The sequence below is a fragment of the Cebus imitator genome, unplaced genomic scaffold, assembly GCF_001604975.1.
Source record: "Cebus imitator isolate Cc_AM_T3 unplaced genomic scaffold, Cebus_imitator-1.0 Scaffold156, whole genome shotgun sequence".
Lineage (NCBI taxonomy): Eukaryota > Metazoa > Chordata > Mammalia > Primates > Cebidae > Cebus > Cebus imitator.
Window position 1 is genome coordinate 1,301,838 of NW_016107471.1, and position 24,505 is coordinate 1,326,342.

The following is a 24,505-nucleotide window of genomic DNA, read 5'->3' on the forward strand; positions in this document are numbered from 1 at the left end:
TTGTTACCCAGGCTGGAGTGCAATGGCGCAATCTCGGCTCACTGTAACCTCCACGTCCTGGGTTCAGGCAATTCTCCTGCCTCAGCCTCCTGAATAGCTGGGATTACAGGCATGCGCCACCATGCCCAGCTGATTTTTTGTATTTTTAGTAGAGATGGGGTTTCACCATGTTGACCAGGATGGTCTCGATCTCTTGACCTCGTGATCCATCCGCCTTGGCCTCCCAGCTGTGAGTCTTAATAGGATTTCTGATTGCCTGATGCTGAATATAAAGGTAACAAAATCCTGGCTTGGAATGTTGTCTCATCTGCCTCAAGTGAACCTTTTTCTAAGGTTATGATTAGAACACCTAAATGGACAGAGACCTGGAGTTTTATCAAATTTATGAAAGAGGTTGTGTGTCGAACGCTGCCTTCTTGCTAATAAATGTTTGCTAACATATGCCTATAAATGTAGCAGAATTTGCTGTTAACACTTACTTTTAACCTAAGTAGCAAAAGCAGTATCACTGGGAGGTTGTTAATCTTCAACCTTCACCAGTAGCCACATTTACCTGTCAAAGGTTTATATGACCAAATTGGCATATAAAAAGACATTTTGCCTCCCAACAGACATTTTGCCTCATTTTATTCTTCATCATTGCCCTTCAAATTAGTACTATTCCTTTTTTACAGATAAAGAAATTCAAGTTTAGGAGATAGTAATCCATAATTATATGAATATTGGGTGGTAGAACCTTGTATATTTGATTCCAGGCAACGTAACTGCCACCTCCCAGGTATAGCACAAGGTCATTGCAAGGAATGGGTGACTAATTATGAAATGCCTACAGTGTGTTCCTTGCAAATGTTTATGGTAAACAAAGTCCGTTTAGCTCCCTTATAAGAACGTTCAAAGTCAACCACATATTACATTTATTATATATATATATATATACACACATATATATATTTATTGTTCCTTTACACAATTATAATTACTGTTAATATGTTATGAGTTCTGTACTTTTCATACTGTTTTAAAATCTATATCTTATTTGATTTATAAAGTATATTCAGAGGAATTGCAAGTTTATACTCTGGGGCATGAACCTCTGTGTGACATAATTGTGTGACCTAGCTCTAGAGTCCTCTACCAGAAAGTTTGACTCTGAAATTATTACTTGCAACATGCTTTGAAAAAGTCACAGTTATCTAAAGGTCAATAAAAAGCTTATCTCAAAACATTATAACATAGAAAAAAGTAAATAGTAATTAGAATGCTGAAGTGATATAAAATATTCATGGGATGAGAGTTTTGACATACATTAGAGGACAGCAGAATTGAAGGAATAGTTTTGGGTTCTGTGAAACTACTAGTCAGTCTAAAAATAAAAAACAAATAAATAAAATTCAAGATATGAATACAGAAGAATTTCATTCCATAGTTACCAATAAAATATCATGTTCCAATTGCATTTTATTTTGGATATTGTGTTCCAAGCCTAAATTAATCTGGCCCCAAATAACTGAAATCTGATTTATACATTAAATTTTGTAAGTTCTTAGAAAAAAGATCTTAGGTTAATAGAAAGGTAAACATTGACATGTTTCTGTTTATATTTCTGAAATGTATGTTTCTAGATAATTTATGTTTAATATAAGTGGAAGTTATAGGGAGAAAATTATTCATTTCATAGGAAGTGATTTCTTTAGCAACTCATTATTACAAGTGGAAGTGGTGGTATCTAGGGAATATAAGCTATGAAAAAATGTATATTCATACTTTAAATTATTCTATATTTTAATTTACTCTAATTTTCTTTAAAAACAAAAGCATATATGATGAATAGGTAATTTAATCAAACTTTTTTGGGAGAGGCTAATATGTTTTTATTACACTATAGCTCTAGATCTGGCTTCAAGAATTTTGAGTGCATTAGCCTTTTTCATATGTGTTATTATATAAACACTGAGATTACCCTTAAAATGAAAAAACCCACACACATTACAAAGTAAGGGGTTTTATCTTTATTCTTAAAATGTATGTATTTGCTTATAGTAACTTAGGATAAAAGTATCTTGAAATTACTGTTTTCTTGCAAATGTTACTTGGAACATTATGGGAAGAAATTCTGCTAGTTGGATTAATTTTCTGGGATGTTTTTTCAACTCATTGATATTTATCATAACTGAACATAATGAAATGAAACATAAAAAATAGATTATAGCTTTTATAGGCTTAATATCCATCAATGCTTAAAAAGCTGTTTAGACACAAAATTAATATTTGTTCTAGGATTTCAGCATTTACTTCTGTAATGGCAGGAGAAAAAAAAAAGAAAGGGCTTAAGGAGAAAATCTCTGGTTCTTTCATAAACATACCACTCCGTTCACTGATAGCAGCTGATCTCCTCTTTTGAGGCCTCCATGTCTTTCAGCCACCCCTCCAGGAATGATGCGAGAGATATAAATGGGGGAATTTTGCTCCTTTCCTCCCATCACATTAAAACCCAGGCCTTCATCAGTCTTTGGCAGTTCAACTACCCGAGGGTGGGAGTGGCCTTCGCTAGCTGCAAAAGCTGCAACTGTTGCCTGAAAAAAAAAAAAAAAAAAAGATGGTCGTTTGGTAATAAAATGAGGGAAATAAGGCTAATCATATGCTTTGCAGTGGGTAGCGCAGGCAACTTTTCCTATTTTTATAGTATTCTCCTGTGAAAGAAAGAACACAAAAAGGAGAGGCCTTTCTTCATTTAGATGCCATCTATGATTTCTTTCTTTGGTAAAGCCCTACTCATCTATTTCCAGCTTCCTAGGGCTTATCTGGGATAACAACATTTTCCTGTCTTCATAAAAATATTTTCCAGTTATCTTGGTAAGGTGCAATTCTTCCTATTCCTGGATTCTAAATAACTTTGTTACATGTACTATCGACTATTATAATTATTTTATACATATGTTATATGTATAACATGTACTATGAGCAGAGATGATGTCTTGCAGTCTTTTGTATGACATACAGTCTAATCTGATGCTGGTGCTTGCAGATAAAAGTTCGTAAGTTTTTTTTTAAAATAAATTAAAGAGCACTTATATGTATATATACTTTTGAATATATATGTAATCTTGCTATTTGTCAACCCACAGGCTTAGCCAATTTAAGTTTTTTAAAAATTAAGGATGACTTAAAAGGAATAAAAACTAAAATAACATAATAGATTCAAGCAGATTATTGTTAGTTTATGCCAATATTCCATATTATTTCATACTGAGAAATCTTATCTGGAACAGGATTTTTTTCTCTATATATTATATATTAATATTTCAGCTATTATAACAAAATAGGCAATATGAACAGTCGATGGTTTTATACCTAGATACACAAAACATTATTTAATATAGACATAATTTATTTTAAAATTCATGTACTAATTTCATTAAATTAGTTCAAGAAAACAACTTACCATTAGTTCCCACTAACCTCATAGAAATAAAATCACAGCATTTAGGTAGTTTCTATCAAGAAAAGATTCTCTGCCTGCTTCCTATTTTTCATTTTTATTAATTCACCTTGACCACAGTTGATTAGATGCCTACTACAAAGTGACTTACTCAACAATGTGAAAATATTTATTCCCAACTACTGTACATTCTTTTCCACACACAGCATTATCACATCAGTTTAGCATTATGCTACTGTCTGCATTTAAGTGAAACATAGTGAATGATATGAAAACAATGGCTTGTTTTTAGCTACATGCATTTGCTCATGCAAACCTTGTTGTCATGCATAGGTTTTAATGGCTGACATGGATGCAATGCAGACAGCCCAGAAACAACCAGAAAAGATTGTGCTATTGCAACATTATGCTGCTATCCTGCTGTTCTACATGAATAAGAAATGAGAATGGTAAAACACTACACAATTCACTTTCCCCTTAATTAAGCCACATAGGGATCATTTTTCTCTGTGCGTTCCACTTCAGTACAAGCAAAGCATGATGTAATGATAATAACACTCTCTTTTTTCCCTGAGTTTAAACAAAAAAAAAATAAAAAAAAAAAAAAAAACCTTACAAATCTACAGTGTTCAGTTACAGAATAAAAACTAAAAATCAAGAGAGAAACTAAACAAGCGTTGATGTAACACAAAAGAATTAAATGGAAAATTCTAATCATTTATTATTCAATGTTTATTTCTTATACAGTATTAGAAAGATACAGTATTTTTAAAAGCTAGTCATGTTTCTGTTATAACATTTGTGTGTTTGTAAAAGAAGAGCTGCATCAGTGATTTTAGTTTAAAATTGATATTTCCTAATCGTCTATTTTCCTGATAATTTCACGATCCTATTGGTATAACATTTTTATTAGTAGGGTCTCTACAATCTCTGGATTTGAGTTTTTAAAGGGCAGATGTGGTCACCACCATAAAAGGTGACAGGCCTTTTCTACAGGTCAATGCCACACCCTTCCACTGCTCCGCTGAATACATAGAAGTATACTAGATCAGTGAGTGTCAGGTGAATTCTTTTCCTGTCTAATTGAAATCAAATCTTTACACTGGTACAAATAAATCTTCATGCACTGAATACAATACAAGTTCTTTTGGATCAGAACAATGTGTCAGAAAATCATATAGTATTTCATACAATGAACCAGTAGATTTGCTTGTGCCAAATGGACATTAAGTGAGTTTAATGAAATCATTCTCCTTTCTTAAGCTACAGAAGCAGCAGAAAAGTTCAATTTTCCATTAGGATTTTTACCTGAGAAGTAGTACTGGTTCTAGACTCTGGGCTGCCACTGATGTCTAAATTCTCTTACAGTGTACACACGAGAATACCTGAAACACACACGCGCACAATCAATTACTAGATAACTGGGGTCAAGTGTATTTTTAAAGTTACTCAAGGCTTACCTTTGCTGTTGCCCTTGCACGGAATTCGGGACAGCCATTAACAGTTATCGTTTCATGCATATATTGATACACCTAAAATGTTCACATAAAAAGAAGAATGTGTAAGAACATTAAGAATAATAGTTCTTTTATTGCAGAAAGGAAATTATATTTTCAATTTGGGAAAAAACTGCTCTATTACAAAATGAAATAGGTCTGATGATTAGGAGTGTACCTAATAGCACTCTTGGAACAGCAGATATTTTTACTCATTGTGATTTTAGACACAATTACAGAAATCATTAAAATGTAGTAGAAAAAATTGTTTCTTCTAAACTGCCAGGGATAGGATTATAAAATCTTTGTACCCATGTTAAAATAAATTGCTTCATCTTAAACAAACTAAAGTTAGAGAAAAAAAACTTAAAGGGCACCTTGAGTAAGATGTTTGGAAAAAAGTAGCAAGGTTAAATGTGTTGGACTATATGTTCATTTTGGATTTAAATAGTAAAAGTGAAAATGCATAGCATTAAAAGTCCATTTGGTACTATGCTAGAGTATTTTCGGGGAGAGATCCATTAGCTATTTCAGTAAAAAAAAAAAAAAAAAGGAAAACTACAATAGAAGTTTTAAAGGATTTTCTCTTTCTTTCTTTCTCTTTCTTTCTTTCTTTTTCTTTCTTCTCTTTCTTTCTTTTCCTTTCTTTCTTTCTATTAATCTTATTTTACATGCTTAAGTCAAAAGTAATTAAGTGAATTCAACATTTGATTAATTCACCAACATTTGATTAATTCAACAACTGTTTATTGAGTGTCTGGAACTAATCTCTTTCCCACATTTTTGGCTGGCTCATGATTTCTCAAATACATTTGGTTGAATCTCCACTAATGCTGACTCATCTTTCCCAAGTGACATGGTTAGAAGGAAATTGACAAAATAGTCTGGACTAAAAAGCGAGCAGTACAACTCAGAATCTAACTTTTAGCTCCGAATCTCCACTTAACAATCAGGAGGTATTCAATTTCTATGGGAAATCTGAATGGGGACAAGAACAAATTTTTAGGAGGGCATTTGTGGAATCTGAGATATGTTATTGCAAATTCTCCAAGTTACCTGAACAGCTGCTAAACATACTTCCAGGTTATTTTCTTGGAAGTGCATCTTTTGTTTCACAAAGACAGCCTTTCCAAAAATAAATTCTACTTATTTGCTCTAGCAGCCCATTTCAGGGGAGGATTTTCCCTGCCCTGCTTCTCTTGTAATAAACTCTCTCAAATCTGACCCTTCATTCCACCCTAGCTCATTATCTCTTGCTGAAAGCATTGCATTAGTGTCTTAATTGGGTCTCCCTGCCATCAAACAAAATACTCTTCGGTGATCATCAAGTACCTATCTGACCATGTCCCTACTGTGCTCTTGGCTGTCTGCTGCCCTTACAGCAAAGGTGATAAGGGCAAATACCTACAGGAGTCAAGTCCCAGATATTAATGCAGAACTCAGCCTTCTCTCTAGTTCTATTTTCCTATTTTCTTTCCTCCACCCCCACCATTCCTCAAACATATCGAACTCTCTAAGTTACCCAGGTCTCTGCATATCCCGTTTAATCTACTAGGAATGCCCTTCCACCTGGCAGGCTCTTATTCATCCAAATTTAATATGATGATAAAAGGTCCAATTCAAATATTGTCTCCTCTATTAAATGATTTCTGCCTCCCTCAGGCAGAGTGAGCCTCTCCTTCCACAGTTCCTGGCCAGCTGAATTTGTCTGAAGTTATTTTGATTAACATTGCCAGGGAAAGTGACTTTACCGGCATCTAAGGATGTTTATGAAGACGCTCATTTAGCAAATAATTGGAACATTGTCATCAGTTGATTACAACAAAAGGTAATTTTGTAAGTACTGGAGATAAAGTAAATACCTGTACCTAATAAACATCACAAATATAAGGATAATTAGCCTCAACACCCCAAATTGATTTTGAATTAAAAAGTGGGATATTCAAGGATCAAGTCTGTGTAGTAGATAATTTTGCAGACTCTGGAGATGGCTTGGAAGCAAACCCTAGCTGTACCATTTAATTGTATGATGTTTGTCAGCTACTTGATTTCTCTGATCCTCAATTTCCTCATTTTGAAAATGTGCCTTAAGATAGTAAGTAACTTCTAGGTCTGAGGATTAAATAATATAAGAACAGTTTGCCATGTGTACTGTGGTTCCAAAAGTCAGCTATCACTGTTACACTGTAGTTGGTATGTGATGTTTCTCATCTTATTTGACCATGGACCTTTTGGGGAGAATCTTCTAGGATGAGCAGATCTCGAACACTCCCTACATAGAATCGATCAAGGGCTGTAGTTCTCAAATGGAGGGAATGTTGCCCTCCAGGAGACATTTGGCAACGTCTGGAGACATTTTTGGTTGTGATAAATGGGCAGGGATGGGACGCCACTGCATCTAGCCTGTGGTGGCCAGGGATGCTGCTAAATTCCTACAGTGCACAGCGAAGCCTCACACAACAAAGAATTATCTGCCAAAATATCAATAGTGCTGAGGCTGAGAAATCCTGATCTAAGAAATTAAGCTCTACATTTTCTTCTTAAATGCAATGATTAGTAAGCTGTAAAAACACACTTGCACAGCACTGAGCTCTTGTAAAACAGTCAATAAATATTTGTTGGAGTAAATTACCATAATTCTGGTGTATATTTAATGAGGAACCACCATGGGCTGAATGTAACACTAAGCGTTTTATATTTATGAGCTCATTTAATTCTCCCAGCTTATGATTTGGGCACTCTACACACAAAGACAGTGAGTCTCAGCGGTAGCAACATACTGATGACCATGTGGCTAATTTGTTGCAGATTTGGTACACCAACTCATCTGTATCTGCCTTCAAAATCTTTCCTCTTTCAACCATATCAGACTTTCTTACATTAAAACAGCATCAGATCACTACGATTTTGGCAGCATCAGTGTGCACAAAAACTTGAAGGTGTTACAAGCATTTTTGTATATTTTCAATAAAGGAATCTAGGTTTTATATAGTGGCTACCATTAAACAAGTGATGGCTGCAACTATGCAATGCAACAATCCTGAAACCAATAAAGTGAAATATCATTTTAATCTTCTTTTATGATTATAATACATGAAGATTTAATGGAATGAATCCAGTATTATTGCCAGTCTTTTCTTTTTTTTCTACAAAACACAATGGATTCTGATTTGGTCTTCAAAAGTGAGTTAAAGAGGACATGATCTGGTTGCAGATTCAGGTCAAATCCTGGAGATATTAATTCTGTCACCATTAGCTGTGTCACCTTATGAACTTCCTTAGCCTCTCATTTCCTAAGGCACAAAATATATGCATGCCTATCTTAGTTTTCAAGGACAATTTTTAAAGTATTTGTAAAATTTTGAACAGAGTTGTCATGGAAAGCCAATGTATTTTACCAGATACCCTGAGAAAGTTCTCAAAGGGAAAAGAGAAAATAGTTGTATGTGCTTTAACAAGGGGCTGATAAGCGGGGCTTATTGTCTCCTGAATCCTTTGAGTCCCAGAATGTATGACAAACTCCAGATACAGCATTTGTAAGCACACTTCATTGGTAAAATGGGTTTAGTTTTTAGTGTAGGCCAAATAATTGATGGACACTCATACGGGGTTTAACCTTATATTTCAGCATCAGTAATTTCCTAACCTTGAATAAATTACTGAGATTCAATAGCATTTTGCATATTTAGAACCTATTCCAAGTTACTCAAAATTGAAAAAGATTAACTTTAAAAAGCAATAAAATTATAGTCAGTTGTTTCAGAAAGTTAATTTATTCATTTGTTCAACTAACATTCATTTAGGGGTAATTCTAGTCAATATGTTAGGCACCTGGGCTAAATTATGAAAGAAAAAAATAATGGTTGCTTTTAATTAATGTTTAAAACAACATTAATTTTCACTATAGAAGGGCTGTTCTGTTTTTTTAAGTGAATGATTTCCATTTTATTTTTCTCTATATTGAAATGAAAATAGAATACTTTTTCTGGATGGAAATTTTATCACTGAGGAAATAATAAGTATAAATGAAGTAAAAACTTCACTTTATTTACCAAGTTTACATACACAGGTCATGCAAACATTATCACAATATAAGCTTTACATTGTATAGTTCTTCTTGATCTTGAAAACCCTAATTGGTACAGAAAGGCAGGTAAGGGATAGTAAAACTATACTGTGAGTTTCTCATTCTGGATCTCCTTTCTATGTGACTTTAAGTAACCTACTATCTGTGTACCTTAGTTGTCTATTATATAAAAGCCTATATTCAAAGAGGCAATCAAAGAAGATAAAGTATGTGGCTTCATAAACCATAACCCATTATTCTTATTACGCTTTTATTCTAATAGCTACTATTATTTCTATTATTACTATTTTATATATATACACATAAGATACAGTTGGAAAAATGCCTTTAGAATTTAGTTGCTTAGCCAGCAGCAAGTTTTTAAAAACCTTGAATTTAAAGCTAGATTTTGATTGTTCTCTCTTCTAGTTTTATAGTAGAGGTTTATTGCCTTTTGTATTTGATGTTATTTAAAACTTTCTGCTGAGGCAGACACTAGATAGACTCATCTCACACAATCCCCAGTTTCAACCCCCTCTTCCCAGTATTGTCTGATCATATGACCCAGTTCTGTCCAATGACAATTCAGCTGGAAGCAGGTGAGAAGCTGCAGGGACAGTGTTGCTCTCGTGGTGCTACACTTTTCCCTGTCTTCTACTTGTTTTGTGTGCGGATATTATCAGCTGTAGTTGCAACCTTCAACTTCAGAGAGAAGGACCAAGGAAGTGTACAGATGTCAGTTCTGATTACATGGGACTCCTAAATGCATGCATACAGCTGCCTATCTCTGATTTTGTTATAATGAAGAAAAGCATTCTTGTTTAAGCCACTACAGTTAGACTTTCTGCTACTTTCAGCCAAAAAAGTTCCTGATTGCTATATTCCTCAAGGAAATGTTATACAGAACTATGCTGTCTTTAGGGTCTCTTTTCTTCGATTCCTTCCAATTCTGAAACTTATAATTTTGTTCATTAGAAGTTAGTGCAAATTTGTTCATATGAGGGTCTACAAACCAAGAAGATAGCCTAAATAATAGTTTTAAAAAACAGCACTCTTTGAAAAACACTGTTAAAAAATGAAAAGACAAGCCTACTGGCAGAAAATGTTTGCAAAACATGTATCTGATAAAGGCCTCATATCCAGAATCTATAAAGAACTGCCAAAAGCCAATAAGTAAACAATACAATTAAAAATGAGTAAAGTATTTGAATAGGTACATTATCATGGAAAATGTATGGCTAGCAAATATGGAAAGATACTCAACACCATTAGTTACTTAGGAAAATTCAAATTAAAACCATTCTTAGATATACCTACATACTTAATTAGAATGCGCAGGTTAAAAAAAATACTTGACAATATCTACTGTAGGTGAGAATGTTGGAGAACTAAAATTTTTTTTTCTTTTTTTGAGATGGAGTCACTCTATCACCCAGGCTGGAGTGCGCTGGCACTATCTCCGCTCACTGTAAGCTCTGCCTCCCAGATTCAAGCGATTCTGTTGCCTCAGACTCCTGAGTAACTTACAGGCATTCACTACCATGCCAGACTAATTTTTTTTTGTATTTATATTAGAGACGGGGTTTCACCATGTTGGTCAGGCTGGTCTTGAACTCCTGACCTCAAGTGATCCAACTGCCTAGGCCTCCCAAAGTGCTGGGATTACAGACATGAGCCACTGTGCCCTGCTGAAGAACTAGAACCCTTGAACATGGCTAGTGGGAACACAAAATGGTACAGCCATTTGAGAAAATGAAATAACAGTTTCCTATAACAGTTTGCTATATTATTTCCTATAACAGTTTCCAAACTTAATCCATATTTACTGTAAGATCCAGTCATCTGCTTCTAGCTATGTATCCAAGATAAGTAAAAAGTTATATTCATACAAAAACAATATGGAAATACTTGTAGCAACTTTATTCATAATTGGCACAAACTTTTACACCATGAGGTGTGTGCATTAGTTCAACCATTCTGGAAGACAATGTGGCAACTCCTCAAGGATCTAGAACCAGAAAATTGCTGGATATATACCCAAAGGATTATAAATCATTCTACTATAAAGACACATGCACACATATATTTATTGCAGCACTGTTCACAATAGCAAAGACTTGGAACCAATCCAAATGCCCATCAGTGATAGACTGGATAAAGAAAATGTGGCACATATACACCATGGAATACCCATGCAGCCATAAAAAAGGATGAGTTCAGCTGGGCGTGGTGGTTTTCACCTGTAATCCTAGCACTTTGGGAGGCCGAGGTGGGCAGATCACAAGGTCAAAGAGATCGAGACCATTCTGGCCAACATGGTGAAATCCCATCTCTACTAAAAATACAAGAATCGGCTGGGCGTGGTGGCCCATGCCTGTAGTCCCAGCTACTCAGAGGCTGAGGCAGGAGAAATGCATGAATCTGGGAGGCGGAGAGTGCAGTGAGCTGAGATTGCTGCCACTGCACTCCAGCCTGGCGGCAGAGCAGAAACTCAAGTCTCAAGAAACAAAAACAAAAACAAAACGGATGAGTTCATGTTCTTTTCAGGGACATAGATGAAGCTGAAAACCATCATTCTCAGCAAACTAACACAAGAACAGAAAACTAAACACCACATGTTCTCACTCATAAGCGGGAGTTGAACAATGAGAACACATGGACACAGGGAGGGGAATATCACACACTGGGGCCTGTTGTGGGGTAGGGAACTAGGGAGGGATAGCATTGGGAGAAATACCTAATGTAGGTGATGGATTGATGGGTACAGCAAACCACCATGGCACGTGTATACCTATGTAACAGACCTGCACATTCTGTATATGTATCCCAGAACTTAAAGCATAAAGTTAAAAAAAAAGCAGAAAATATATTTAAGGGTTAGGAACGCAGAAAACATTTTAAAGAGATAAAAATATTTAGAAACTTAATCATGATTTCAGAAGCTAAATGTAAGGATTTGAAACATGAAGACATATATATCTAAGAATGTATTTCATACAATAAAAAGATAACATTCATCCTCATTCCACAAAGTTTATAAGCATGGAAAATAGTAGATATATTTTAATGGATAAGAACATCTCTTTAAAACATAGGATGCTTCAGAGATTTTGTAGAGCCTCATTATAGATGGGCTGGTTACTAAAATGTCAATGGAATTACAATTAGCATCATATAAACCCCTGTCTATCAGTGACTGGAAAAAAAAAAAAAAAAAAACCCTTAAAAAAAATATAGAAAAAAAAAAAAGTTTTTTTTTTTTTTTTTTTTTTTAAACAGCTATTAGGCCATGAATTCACAGGGAACAGACTCCAGCAGCTCAGGCTCCTTCCCATTGGTTCTCAGAAAGTGTGCTTCTCTGGGTGGAGCAGGCTGGTGCTTCACTTGAACCCAGGTACCTTTCTCTTTGGCTTCTTTCTTTTTCAGATCACTTTCCTTCACGTGTTTCAGGAAGAGATCTCGGCTCTTAGAGTGCTTAATGTGCTCAATATGCACATTAATTCTCTTGGCAAGAATCTTGCCCTTAACTTGTTTGTTTACAGCAATGCCAACAGCATGCTGGGGAACATGTAGACTCTTCCAGCTTTCCCACGGTAACACTTGTGGGGCATCCCTTTTTGAACAATACCCATTCCCCTGATATTTATGGTATCACCTTTCTTACAGATTCGCATATATGTGGCCAAAAGAACAACTGCATGTTTTCTAAAAGGCCTAGAGAACATATATTGGGCGCTCTTTTCCTTTGTGGTCGTCATTTTGGCCAATTACTAGCAGATGACAGTTCTGGCTGAAAACATATGACTTTTCTTATAAAGCATGTAAGAATGGTTTTTCAATTAAAAAAATGTAAAAATTAAGATTAATATCTATACCTACCTATAGTTTTTAATGGATTTCTTTATTTTTCAGATGAGTTGAATAAAGAAAAATTATTTGATGTGGTATTTGACTTTAAAATATTTAAAAAAAACTTCATTACATTAAAAATGTTTAGCTCCCTACATTGTTTTACAATTATAGGCTACCTGAGTAGTTGGGCAACATTCATACTATTAAACCATAATGTACTTATCATAAAATAATAAAAATACTGCAGGCTTTTTGAAAGCAGATTTTAGGCCAAGGGAGGTATCTAAAATGATTTTGTGGATCATTTGAGGCTCTAAGTTTAATTGCATTCAGTGGAATGGAGTCCATGCCTGCAAAATTAAGTGTCCTGATATGAATGTGCCTACTTGATATGACTAGAATAAAACAGAAATAGAACTTAAGTCGTCAACAACTTGGTCTGCTTATTTTGGGATGTTTTGTGGAAATAACTGATTCATCTACGAAGGAAGAGATGTTTTAAAAATATCTATCTATTGTCTTAAGTTTTCTTCTTTCATTTTGAAAAACTGGCAGCCACATATAAATTTTAAATATCTAAAGATATAGCTATCCATATATCTTTCATATATCTTTTCTACATACTTTTGTAACTGTGGAAAATATTGTGTAAAACTGCAGTGTTAGAATTCCTATAAACTAAAAAATTTAGGGTATGGAATTTACTGCCTGGGGTCAGTCATTTTTTGCATGAAAAGAAAAAAGAAAAATTAAATGGCAATGGCACAGACTGTTTACAAGTCATGTCTACTACAGTAAGATCATCAAAGGTCAAATCAATCCAGTGAAAATCCAAGAAGGATAGAATTTCCAGAGTCTTATCTTTCTACATTTCTCTGCAGCCATCAACTTTGATGAAAACATGTCACCCGTCAGACAAGAAAAAATACTGACAGGTATGAAGCAGCAAAAGACAACATCTTTATTAGGCTGAAATGAGTTACAAAAGAGCATTCCACCATTAAAGCAGACATTTGATGGTATTACTGGTAAAATCAATGTGGCAAATTGGTTTTACCAGTTGACAAATTCTAGGAATAGGTCAAGGTCTTGGAGGGGAAGCATTCCTCCTAGGTTCAGTGGTAACTGTGTCATGTAAAATACTATTTATGTCCTCAAGGAAGAAAAACAAATGAACTCTCCAGTTTTTAGTCACAAAGGATATAAAAGACCTTTGTTTAGGCTGTTAACTCCATTACTTTCATTGGTATTTTAAACCATGCTGATGCAGTGTAAAGTGCCTTTGGCTAGAAAGTGCTTCCTTTTGGCACTGAAGAAGAAACTTCAGATGACACTCATTGATGTATCACTCACTATTGGCTTCAAGAAACAAAATCAGCCTACCTCTAGAGCCTACTACTTCAATTGTATCCTGACAAGATGTATCTGACAGCCAAGTTATTAATAGGATGGCATTACTCGTAACTAAAAACAAAACAAACAAAAAAACTTCACTGAATTTGAAGATTGAAAACAAATGTGATGCAAATGTGATACTTTAGATGAAAGACTTCTTGCCTAGTTGCACACATTTTAGCCTCTGCACACCCTCTTATTGGTTGCCCCAATATCCTTATGGAAGAAAGATGTGCTCATGTGATTGATCAGCACCCAGGAACCGTACAAGGCCGTGGCTTTACTGGTGGTTGGTATTGATAGTGTCTCTAAAAGGTTAGCTGCTGTGAGATACACCTTCTTCTTTTTCTGCATCCATGTCACAAGAACTTAGGTGGGGATACCTGCTTGGAGCCGATATAGCTAGTCTTCTCATTTTATATACCACCTTCTAGGCCAAGCCAGATATCTTAGATTCAGAGAGGAGTAAAAGAGACAGTTTACTTAGGCATCTGGGCCCAGGCTTCATTCTCCAATCTATATTTTATTAGAAAGAGCTTCACTAGAGAAGATCTGGGTGCTTTCCATGATGATAACAACAAAGTGGTGCTTTGTTTCCCATTTGATTATGGCCCTTATACCTGGCTTCCTTTGGTAATAATCCCTGAGAAGGAAGGACAGAATGCAGAAGAGGATTTGAGCACTGCTGGACCCTTGACTGGAATACCATTTTAATAGCACTGAAAACTCATGTCTATTTCTTACAGCCCACAAGCATATTTCTGAGCTCAGCTACGTGACTCAGACATTTCGCTTCAATGTGATACATGCCACTTATGATTTGCTTTAAAGGACATTAACTAGACTCCAGATATAGAACAGTCAAATTGAAATTGTTCATAATTTATGACCAATCTCATGTCTTAAAGCCAATTTCTGTGAAAATGGTATTACCAGATTGAAGAAAAATGTAGTCTCAAGTTGCAAGTCATCTCCAATGATCAGATCAGATGAAGATGAGAAGCATTTTGGACACAGTGATGGCCTTAAATATCTAACCATCTGCTTACCCAAGTTACAAAGAAACTAGGACTTTTTCTGAAATGTTTATAGATTAAGTTTAATGAGAAGGACACATGAGAAACATCTCCAACACTCTATCTCTTAAATGATGTGTAAAGGATGGGAAGACCCTCTAGGATGGTATTCTAGAAACACTTAACAGAGAGGATTAAATGTCTCCTTGTGTCTGACAGTAAATGGCACATCTTTTTGATTCTGGCTTTGAGGGAGCTCAGTAGGGAGGCATCAGGACTATAGGTACGTAATACAGCACAGTCCTCAACAATCTCTACCAATTTTCAAGTGTCCAGAAGTTATTTATATCACTTGTTTTAAATGAGTTAAGATGAGTATGCCACTCACTTAATTTTCCAAAGTAAATAGTTCCAAAGTTAATACTTTGCTCATTTTTATAGTTTCAGAATTATTCTATTATCTAAAAGCAGGATAATTAGTTGCAAAACTGAAACTAAAGAATGAGTATAATTTTAAAACTATGCTATTAACCTTTAATTTCACTACTGGTTTTTATAATTGGTTTTTATTTCCGAGTGGTTCTTAACATATATAACTTTAATAAAGTAGTTCACATTAAATAATTTGTACAATCATTTAATAACGTCAAAAAAAAAATGAGATCACAAATAGCAGGGTGTTTCTACAGTGTCCACATGGCAGGTGGCCAAGTCACCAGGAAGAAATTTATTTTTTTGTTGTTGTTCAAAAGAATTCCCTGAAAGCAGCTGTTCCCTGTCTTGTTTTTGCTACACAGCAAGAGTCCCCTCTGTCAGGAAATGCCTGAGCAAAATTTTAGGAAGATGTCATTTACAATTAGCATAGCACCATTCAAAGTGACATAATTATCTTTATTTGCTTATTTTGGGTAAAATTCAAGCAAGGTTTGGGGCTTCAAATGTGCTTTATTTTTTACCATTTGGATTATGTTGATGTGAAATTTTATGAAAGATTGCAAAATGCTTAGATATTGGCTCAGAACACTTGAAATTTACTAGTGTACTTAAAAGTTTGTAAGGGTTGTAAAATAAGTTTTACTTCTTAAAGTAAGTTTATCAGGTGAATACATCATCTAGGAACAATTAGGGATACATTGTCATTGTCATAAGAGTCATATCCACTAATCAAATGAACGCTGAGGAAAAAATTTAACTCAGTTAATAGGAACCAACCTCATTATTCAGTTGATCGAGTTAAAATTATTATAGCTAATAATAAGGTTACCAGATGTAACAATGAAAATACAAGATGCCCAATTAAACGAGAACTTCAGATAAACAATGAATAAATTTCTAGCTTAAGTGTGTTCCATATAATATTTGACACACAGTTAATACTGCATCATAAATGAATTAAGGTTAAAAACAATACTAATAGTTTGGGAGGTGAGAGATGTTAACAACAGTGAGTATAATTAGGGAGCAAACAATATAATTTGATGACGGTGGGCTCAGAATGACAAAAGATAGCAAGAGGTCCAGTTTGATGGCATGGTAAAGTACATGGGTTAATGAGTTTGATTTCAGACAATGTTGTTTGAGTCATCTTGTGATCTCCAGGAGGCGATGTTGAGTAGACAGCTAATATGTAGGTCTAAAGCTTAGAGGAAAACTGTAGGCTATAAAATATAATTTGTGAGTTATTTCTTTAATTAGCAGAGGAAGACTTTGTGTAAATTTTATCCTCTAGGAGAAAATGAGAATGAGAAAGTGAAAGGATTTTGAGGGGCTCCAACATCTATTTATGTAATTTATAAGCCCAGCCTTAATTATATTGAACCTATTGAGCCAAGGCATCTTTAAAAAGATTAAAAAACTCACATGTGTTCCTTTTTAAATGGATGATATTTAGGGGAAAAGAAATACAATAAAACCCCAAACTTTTAAGAAATGATTTTAAAGTAAAAGTAATTCGGCCAGGCACAATGGCTGACATCTGTAATCCTAGCACTTGGGGAGGCCAAGGCAGGTGGAGTTTGAGATCAGCCTGGCCAACATGGTGAAACCTTGTCTCTACCAAAAACAGAAAAATTAGCTGGGCATGGTGGCAGGCACCTGTAACCCCAGCTACTCGGCAGGCTGAGGCATGAGAATTGCTTGAACCCAAAGGTAGAAGTTGCAGTGAGCAGAGATGGCACCACTGCACTCCAGCCTGGTGACAAGAGTGAAACTGTGTCCCAAAAAAAGCAATAATAATTCATATGCACTACAGAAAATATGTACAACATATATAAGCAAGAAATTAAAATGATTTATAATTCCATACCAAAGGACAATCACTATTAACAGTCTATGATATTTACTTTTAATCTATTCATTAGTTTTTTAAATCAAGCCAATCGTTACATAGTTTTTATAATCTAATATTTTGTTTTGTTTTTCCAAAGTGACCTTTGGTATAATATCTTTTTAAAATTATTATTATACTTTAAGTTGGGGATACATGTGCAGAACGTGTAGGTCTGTTACATAGGTATACATATACCATGGTGGTTTGCTGCACTCATCAACCCGTCATTTACATTAAGTATTTCTTCTAATGCTATCCCTCCCCTATTCCTCCAACCCCTGTAATCCCTCCCATACACCCCTACCCCCTGACAGGCCCTGGTGTGTGATGTTCCCTCCCTGTGTCCATGTCTTCTCATTGTTCAACTCCCACTTATGAGTGAGAACATGTGGTGTTTAGTTTTCTGTTCTTGTGTTAGTTTGCTGAGAATGATGGTTTTCAGCTTCATCCATGTCCCTGCAAAGGACATGAACTCATCCTTTTTTATGACTGCATAGTATTCCATGGTGTATATATGTCATATTTTCTTTATCCAGTCTATCATTGATGGGCATTTGGATTGGTTCCAAGTCTTTGCTATTGTGAACAGTGCTGCAATAAACATACATGTGCATGTATCTTCATAGCAGAATAATTTATAATCCTTTGGGTGTATACCCAGCAATGAAAATGTTGGGTCAAATGGTGTTTCTTGTTCTAGATCCTTGAGGAATTGCCACAGTGTCTCAATGGTTGAACTAATTTATACTCCTACCAACAGTACGAAAGTATTTCTATTTCTCCACGTCCTCTCCAGGATCTGTCGTTTCCTGACTTTTTAATGGTCACCATTCTAACTGGCATGAGATAGTGTCTCATTGTGGTTTTGATTTGCATATTTAGTGCTCCCTTTAGGAGCTCTTGTAAGGCAGGTCTGGTGGTGACAAAATCTCTCAGCGTTTGCTTGTCTGTAAAGGATTTTTATTTCTTCTTTGTTTATGAAGCTTAGTTTGGCTGGATATGAAATTCTGGGTTGAAAATTCTTTTCTTTAAGAATGTTGAATATTGGCCCCTACTCTCTTCTGGCTTATAGGCTTTCTGCAGAGAGATCCACTGTTAGTCTGATGGGCTTCCCTTTGTGGGTAACCCGACTTTTCTATTTGGCTGCACTTAACGTTTTTTCTTTCATTTCAAACTTGGTAAATCTGATGATTATAATACTTGGGGTTGCTCTTCTTGAGAATTATCTTTATGGTGTTCTTCATTTCTTGAATTTGAATGTTGGCTTGTCTTGCTAGGTTAGGGAGGTTTTCCTGGATAATATCCAGAAGAGTGTTTTCCAACTTGGTTCCATTCTCCCTATCACTTTAAGGTACACTAATCATACGTAGGTTTGGTCTTTTCACATAGCCCCATATTTCTTGGAGCCTTTGTTTGTTTATTTTCATTCTTTTTTCTCTAATCTTGTCTTCATGCTTTATTTCATTAAGTTGATCTTCGATCTCTGATATCCTTTCTTCCGCTTGATAGCTTTGGCTATTAATACTTGTGTATGCTTCACGAAGTTCTTGTGTTATTTTTCAGCTCCATCAGGTCATTTATGTTCTCCTCTAAACTGGTTATTTTAGTTAGCAATTCCTCTAATCCTTTTTCAATGTTCTTACCTTCCTTGCATTGGGTTAGAACATGCTCCTTTAGCATGGAGTAGATTGTTATTACCCACCTTCTGAAGCCTACTTCTGTCAATTCATCAAATTCATTCTCCACCCAGTTTTGTTCCTTGTTGCTTAGGAGTTGTGAATCTTTGGTGGAGAAGAGGCTTTCTGGCTTTTAGAACTTTCAGTCTTTTTTCTCTGTTTTTTCCTCATCTTCATGGATTTATCTATCTTCGTTCTTTGATGTTGGTGACCCTCGGATGTGGTTTATGTGTGGACGTCCTTTTTGTTGATATTGATGACATTCCTTTCTGTTTGTTAGTTTTACTTCTAACAGTCAGGCCCCTCTGCTGCAGGTTTGCTGGAGTTTTCTGGAGGGTCACTCCAGACCCTGTTTGCCTGAGTGTCACCAACAGAGGCTGCAGAACAGCAAAGATTGCTGCCAGTTCCTTCCTCTGGAAGCTTCGTCCAAGAGGAGCACTTGCCAGATGCCAGCCGGAGCTCTCCTGTATGAGGTGTCTGTCAAACCCTGCTGGGAGGTGTCTCCCAGTCAGGAGGCACAGGGTCAAGGACCCACTTGAGGAAGTAGTCTGTCCCTTAGAAGAACTTGAGTGCTGTGCTGGGAGATCTTCTGGTCTCTTCAGGGCTGGTAGGCAGGAATATTTAAATCTGCTGAAGCTGTGCCCACAGCCGCCCCTTCCCCCAGGTGCTCTGTTCCAGGGAGATGGGAGTTTTATCTATAAGCCTCTGACTGGGGCTGCTGCCTTTCTTTCAGAGATGACCTATCCAGAGAGGAGGAATCTAGAGAGCTGTTTTCTTTACTTTTTATACTATTTGGAAATTATGACATTTGAGTACATATTAATGCTCATTCTACTTAAAGCCTCATATTACTCCAATTTGGAAGCATCATAATGAATTTAATCAATCCTCTAATGAGGTGCTTTTTTGTTCTTACAATCTGTACTGCAACAAATAACCTTGAATATCTGTTTTATAAGTGTGAGAACATCTCTTTATGATAAATTCATTGAAGTAGATTACCGAGTCAAAAGAATACGCATTTCCAATGTTGATAGATATTGGTATATTGCCCCTTTGGTAGAGTTTTGGAAGTCCAGTGTGTGCCAATAATAAGGGCAAGGGATGAGTGAAGAAGCAATCCACATTCCCCGTGGAGATACAATATGTGGCCCAAATGCCCATCAGTGGGGAAATGAATAAGCAAACTGTGGTATATCTATGTAAGGCACTGCTATTTAGCATTAAAACAAGTTATCTATTGGCTCGTGCAACAACGCAGGTAATCTCAAAATAATTCTTTTGAGTTAAAGAAACCAGACCAAAAAAGCCTACACTATATAATTTTATATGTGTGTTTAAGTCATAGGAAAACTTTTAACAATTTTAGTTCTAGGTTCATGGAGAGTCGTACAATATTCTACCTACTGTCCACAATTTATAGGAAGAAAATAAAGCAATGTCAAGTTAATCCTTCATAATCTGTTACTGCACAGATTGCAGGAGGTTTAGAATCATGTTCAATTCTGAAATAAAACTTAGTATTTCAGAAAAATTAATATGAATGAAAGAATAGATGTGAGACAAGGCATTCAAATTGCAACACAAAATGTCAAACTCATAATGCAGATAGATGCCAACTACTCTGGCCTTTTCCTTTAGCAGAAGAATGACTGGAATAGCCTCAAGCAACAGAGTTACCATTCTGCAGGTGCATTGTCCAGCATCTGTCTGTTACCATAGAGATCACTTTCCTTTCCTGAAGACCGAGTCTTTACAGACTCCTACATTTAATTCAGGATGGTGAATGGACCATTTCAGCCTCTCAGTAATGCTGGCAGGAATCAAAGGCTTCAGAACCCAGAATAACTGGATAAACTGTACATCATTCTGGAACCCAGAACAACTGGATAAACTGTACAGGAGTGAATAGAGAGCTGAAGTTTTCACGCTTTCATGCCTGTTGCAGATACTCTTGATGCCCAGCAGCAGTTTCATTTCTGACACACACTCTTTTCTGCCACCTCCTTCAGTACATCTTTGACTGTGGAAATGTAGTCCGAAAATGCTATGTTTGCATTAAGTTTATTTAGAATGTTCTCTTCATCAGCTAACCTGGAGAGAACTGCCTCTTGTTCATGATCCACAAATAGGTTCAAGTGTTCACATTTAGAGAAGGTTGTCTGTATCTGGTTTTTCATCCTATTTTTCAGTTGTAAAGGTTTTCTATCCTGAGTGGCTACTAATTTTCAAATGTCTACAACTTTCCTTTCCAGAGACTTAATGTAGCTGCTGAGCCTCTTCTGGTGATGACAAGCAGCTTTCTTTCTGGGCCTCAAGTGGTGACTGACCCTGGTGATCAGGGTGCTGAGTACACAAGAGATGTCGCACCTCTAGGTCTTCCTCACAGAAAAGGGTCAGGATCCGATAGTGCTTTTTGCACAACACATTGGTGTCTGCCTCTTCATTTGGTTCCTCGTAATGTGGAGCAGCTTGGCAGTTTCAGTTGCCCTTCCCACCAGGGTGTTCCTTCTGTAGTGCCCCTCTTGGCATTGGCGACACCAGACAGGCAAGGGAACCTGCCCCATAAATCCAGCCAGCATTGCTAGATGGAGGAGTAACAGAAGTTGTGTTCACATTTGATGGTGACAGGGTCACTCACGTAATCCCAACAGATGGGGCAGTTGGCTTTTGTCTGGAGTCCAGGGCTGCTACAACTGCCACTGTGCCATGAATGAAGGTCTGGACTGAAGTGAGTTTTCTTCAGGAAGGTTTAGTTCTGCAGATACTTTGCAATGAGAAGCCATGTCACTGTCCTTACTGTCCTTACTGTCTCCTTGTCTTAATTAGTCAGCATTGATGTCCCACTGGGTCACCTTGGTTGCAGAGTGAGGTGCCCAGAGGAGCTCTGCTCATAACCTGCAGGCAATCTCACATTAGCTGGGCAACTAGCTACCCCTGGCAGCCCAGAGGATATAAAACCAATCTAAGCAATTCTCTTGGTCAGAAAACAAACATGACTTAAAGATGACTCTAGTTCTTGGAGTAGGCAGCTCTGTGAGGCAGGTCTTTGAGAGTTGTCTCTGAAGCCAGTCTTGTGCTAGATTGTATGTAATCTGTTTTTTTATTTAAAATATTGTGAACACTTTCCCCACTAATTAAATATTTTTTTACATTATTTTAAAGCAGCCATCATACTTCATCTTATAAATTTCCCTTAATGCATTTATGAAAAGATGATTGAAAAATGAAGAGCAGTTTATGGATATATTGCCATAGTCTGAAAGTTTGTGTCCCCTCCAGATTCATATGTCAAAGTCCACCAAATGTGATGGTGTTAGAATTATTTAAAGACTTTCAAGATAATAGTTGTGTGACCTTCAAAATAGATCTCAAAATAGAGAAACAGATGATTTGGTTCTTCTCCAAAGAAGTTACCAGATGGTTGAGGTATAACCATCTCAACTATCACCAAGTCCTTCAGCTTATACTAACCCTACGGAGAGTGAGGCACAATTTGATAATCTGTAAAGCTTGCAAAAAGAGCTTCATCACATTTCACAATTTTCAGGAATCCTGTAAAATTATGGATCTGAACCTTTTCTGTGATACAACTGTATACCTAGGCCTGACCTCTTTTCTTGAATTGATTATATTGAAAATAAGGACTACTATTGATTTTTATTTGTAGCAATGTTGTATAAAGTCTCTGCAAAGACTGAACTAGCAAATACCAAAACATTGCTTCTAGAGAAAATGCATCGTTAGGTTTCTCTGAATCTCTGGGTACATTTTCACCAACAATCAATTCAAAACTCTTTTATGAACATTTTTTATCTAAAGACATCTTATTTAATACCTATTGTTGATTCATTAACGTTGATCTCAAGGCCAACAGTGATATAATACATGTCTGAATGAAGCTTATTTAACACATATTTTCTCTCTAAGGCACATCACCAACTTCTTGTACTGACAAACAGTAGATAGCACTTCAGCACTCTGGTAAGGGGCCATTTTAAACAGCAAAATCACCAAGAAAAGGCACAACAATGTGATGAATAGGGCACTAAATAGATGGAAAAAAATCCCACTTGATTATCAGTTGTATCAGGAAGGCAGAGCACTGCTTGTTCATCCTCAGCTGCGAACTTGAGTGTATGCATTAGATGACTCAAATTTTTCTACAGAAAAAGAAGGTATAAAATTAAGGATCCCAGACTGGGCTTACCTTTACTAACACCATCCTGACTCACAAAATGCCAGACTACCCTCTTCACAGAGAGGAGTTCTCCATTACATCTTTTTTCACGTGTTCTGTTGCATTCAAGTTATGGTCAATGCACCATGCTTGGCTCTGTATAATTAATGATGGATGTCAAGACTATAAAACAATCAATCACTAGGATCTGATTTCTAACCTAAGATGGGCTCTAGCTCTTATACATGTGCAGCTTGGATAGAAAGAATGAGGAAGGAAAGCAAGGGGATTTTAAGGATGCTGACTTAAGGCTGACTTCTATTAGAGTTATATTTCAAGTTCATTATTTCAAGGACTAAATAGACTCTCACAAATAATGATTTGGCTCTCCACTTTCTTGTAGATTAAAATAGGTAAATGAGCCAGTAAATATGCGTAATTAAACTTACCTTATTTATAAAGGTAGAGCCTAAATCAAGTTCTAACATTTGATCTACAAAAAGGCAGTCAACGTGTTGGCTTAAAGAAAAGAGAAAGAGAGCATGTAATCACCTATCCAAAGGTGCATGTAAACTTAGCCAAGCTGCATTTAACCAAAGATTTTATTTGGCCTGAGTCATCCAGGTTTCCCAGGTCCCTTGACCTTCTATTCTGATGAGTGTTTAATTATACATCCTAATGGCCATCATGGCACTGTCATCCAAGAAGGAGAGAAAGAAAGCTCATAATGACCTCATTGGCAATAACATGTGAAAAAATACCTTGATGTGGTCTACATGATGTGGCATTTTGACATAGTCCTCTTAACATAGAAAGGTAACTTTAAAGCATTTTTAAATGACCAAGTAGTAGATACAGCAGACATCTCTGGTCCTCACCTATCCTATACCGCATCTGGTGGTATGGCTTACGATGCTTAAGAATAGGGTAAGGGTCCGGGCGTGGTGGCTCACGCCTGTAATCTCAGCACTTCAGGGGGCTGAGGTTGGTGGATCACGAGGTCAAGAGATCAAGACCACCCTGGCCAACATGGTGAAACCCTGTCTCTACTAAACA

The 24,505-nt window shown here is 36.2% G+C and overlaps 1 protein-coding gene across 2 annotated transcripts in view; it reads right to left on the reverse strand.

Moving 5' to 3' along the window:
- Window positions 1–24,505, reverse strand: part of LIN7A (lin-7 homolog A, crumbs cell polarity complex component) — a 151,482-nt gene that overhangs the window by 49,286 nt on the left and 77,691 nt on the right. Inside the window, exons 3-5 of one of the 2 annotated variants that reach the window (XR_005202614.1) lie at window positions 4,900–4,971; window positions 4,748–4,824; window positions 2,364–2,573 (exon numbers count right to left, since the gene is read on the reverse strand). Coding sequence is in view for 1 of the 2 variants with exons in the window: in XM_017543477.2 (XP_017398966.1) it covers window positions 2,364–2,573; window positions 4,900–4,971 (282 nt within the window). In the remaining variant the exon portion in view is untranslated. The remainder of the gene's footprint in view (window positions 1–2,363; window positions 2,574–4,747; window positions 4,825–4,899; window positions 4,972–24,505) is intronic. The other variant, XM_017543477.2, reaches the window with a different exon arrangement.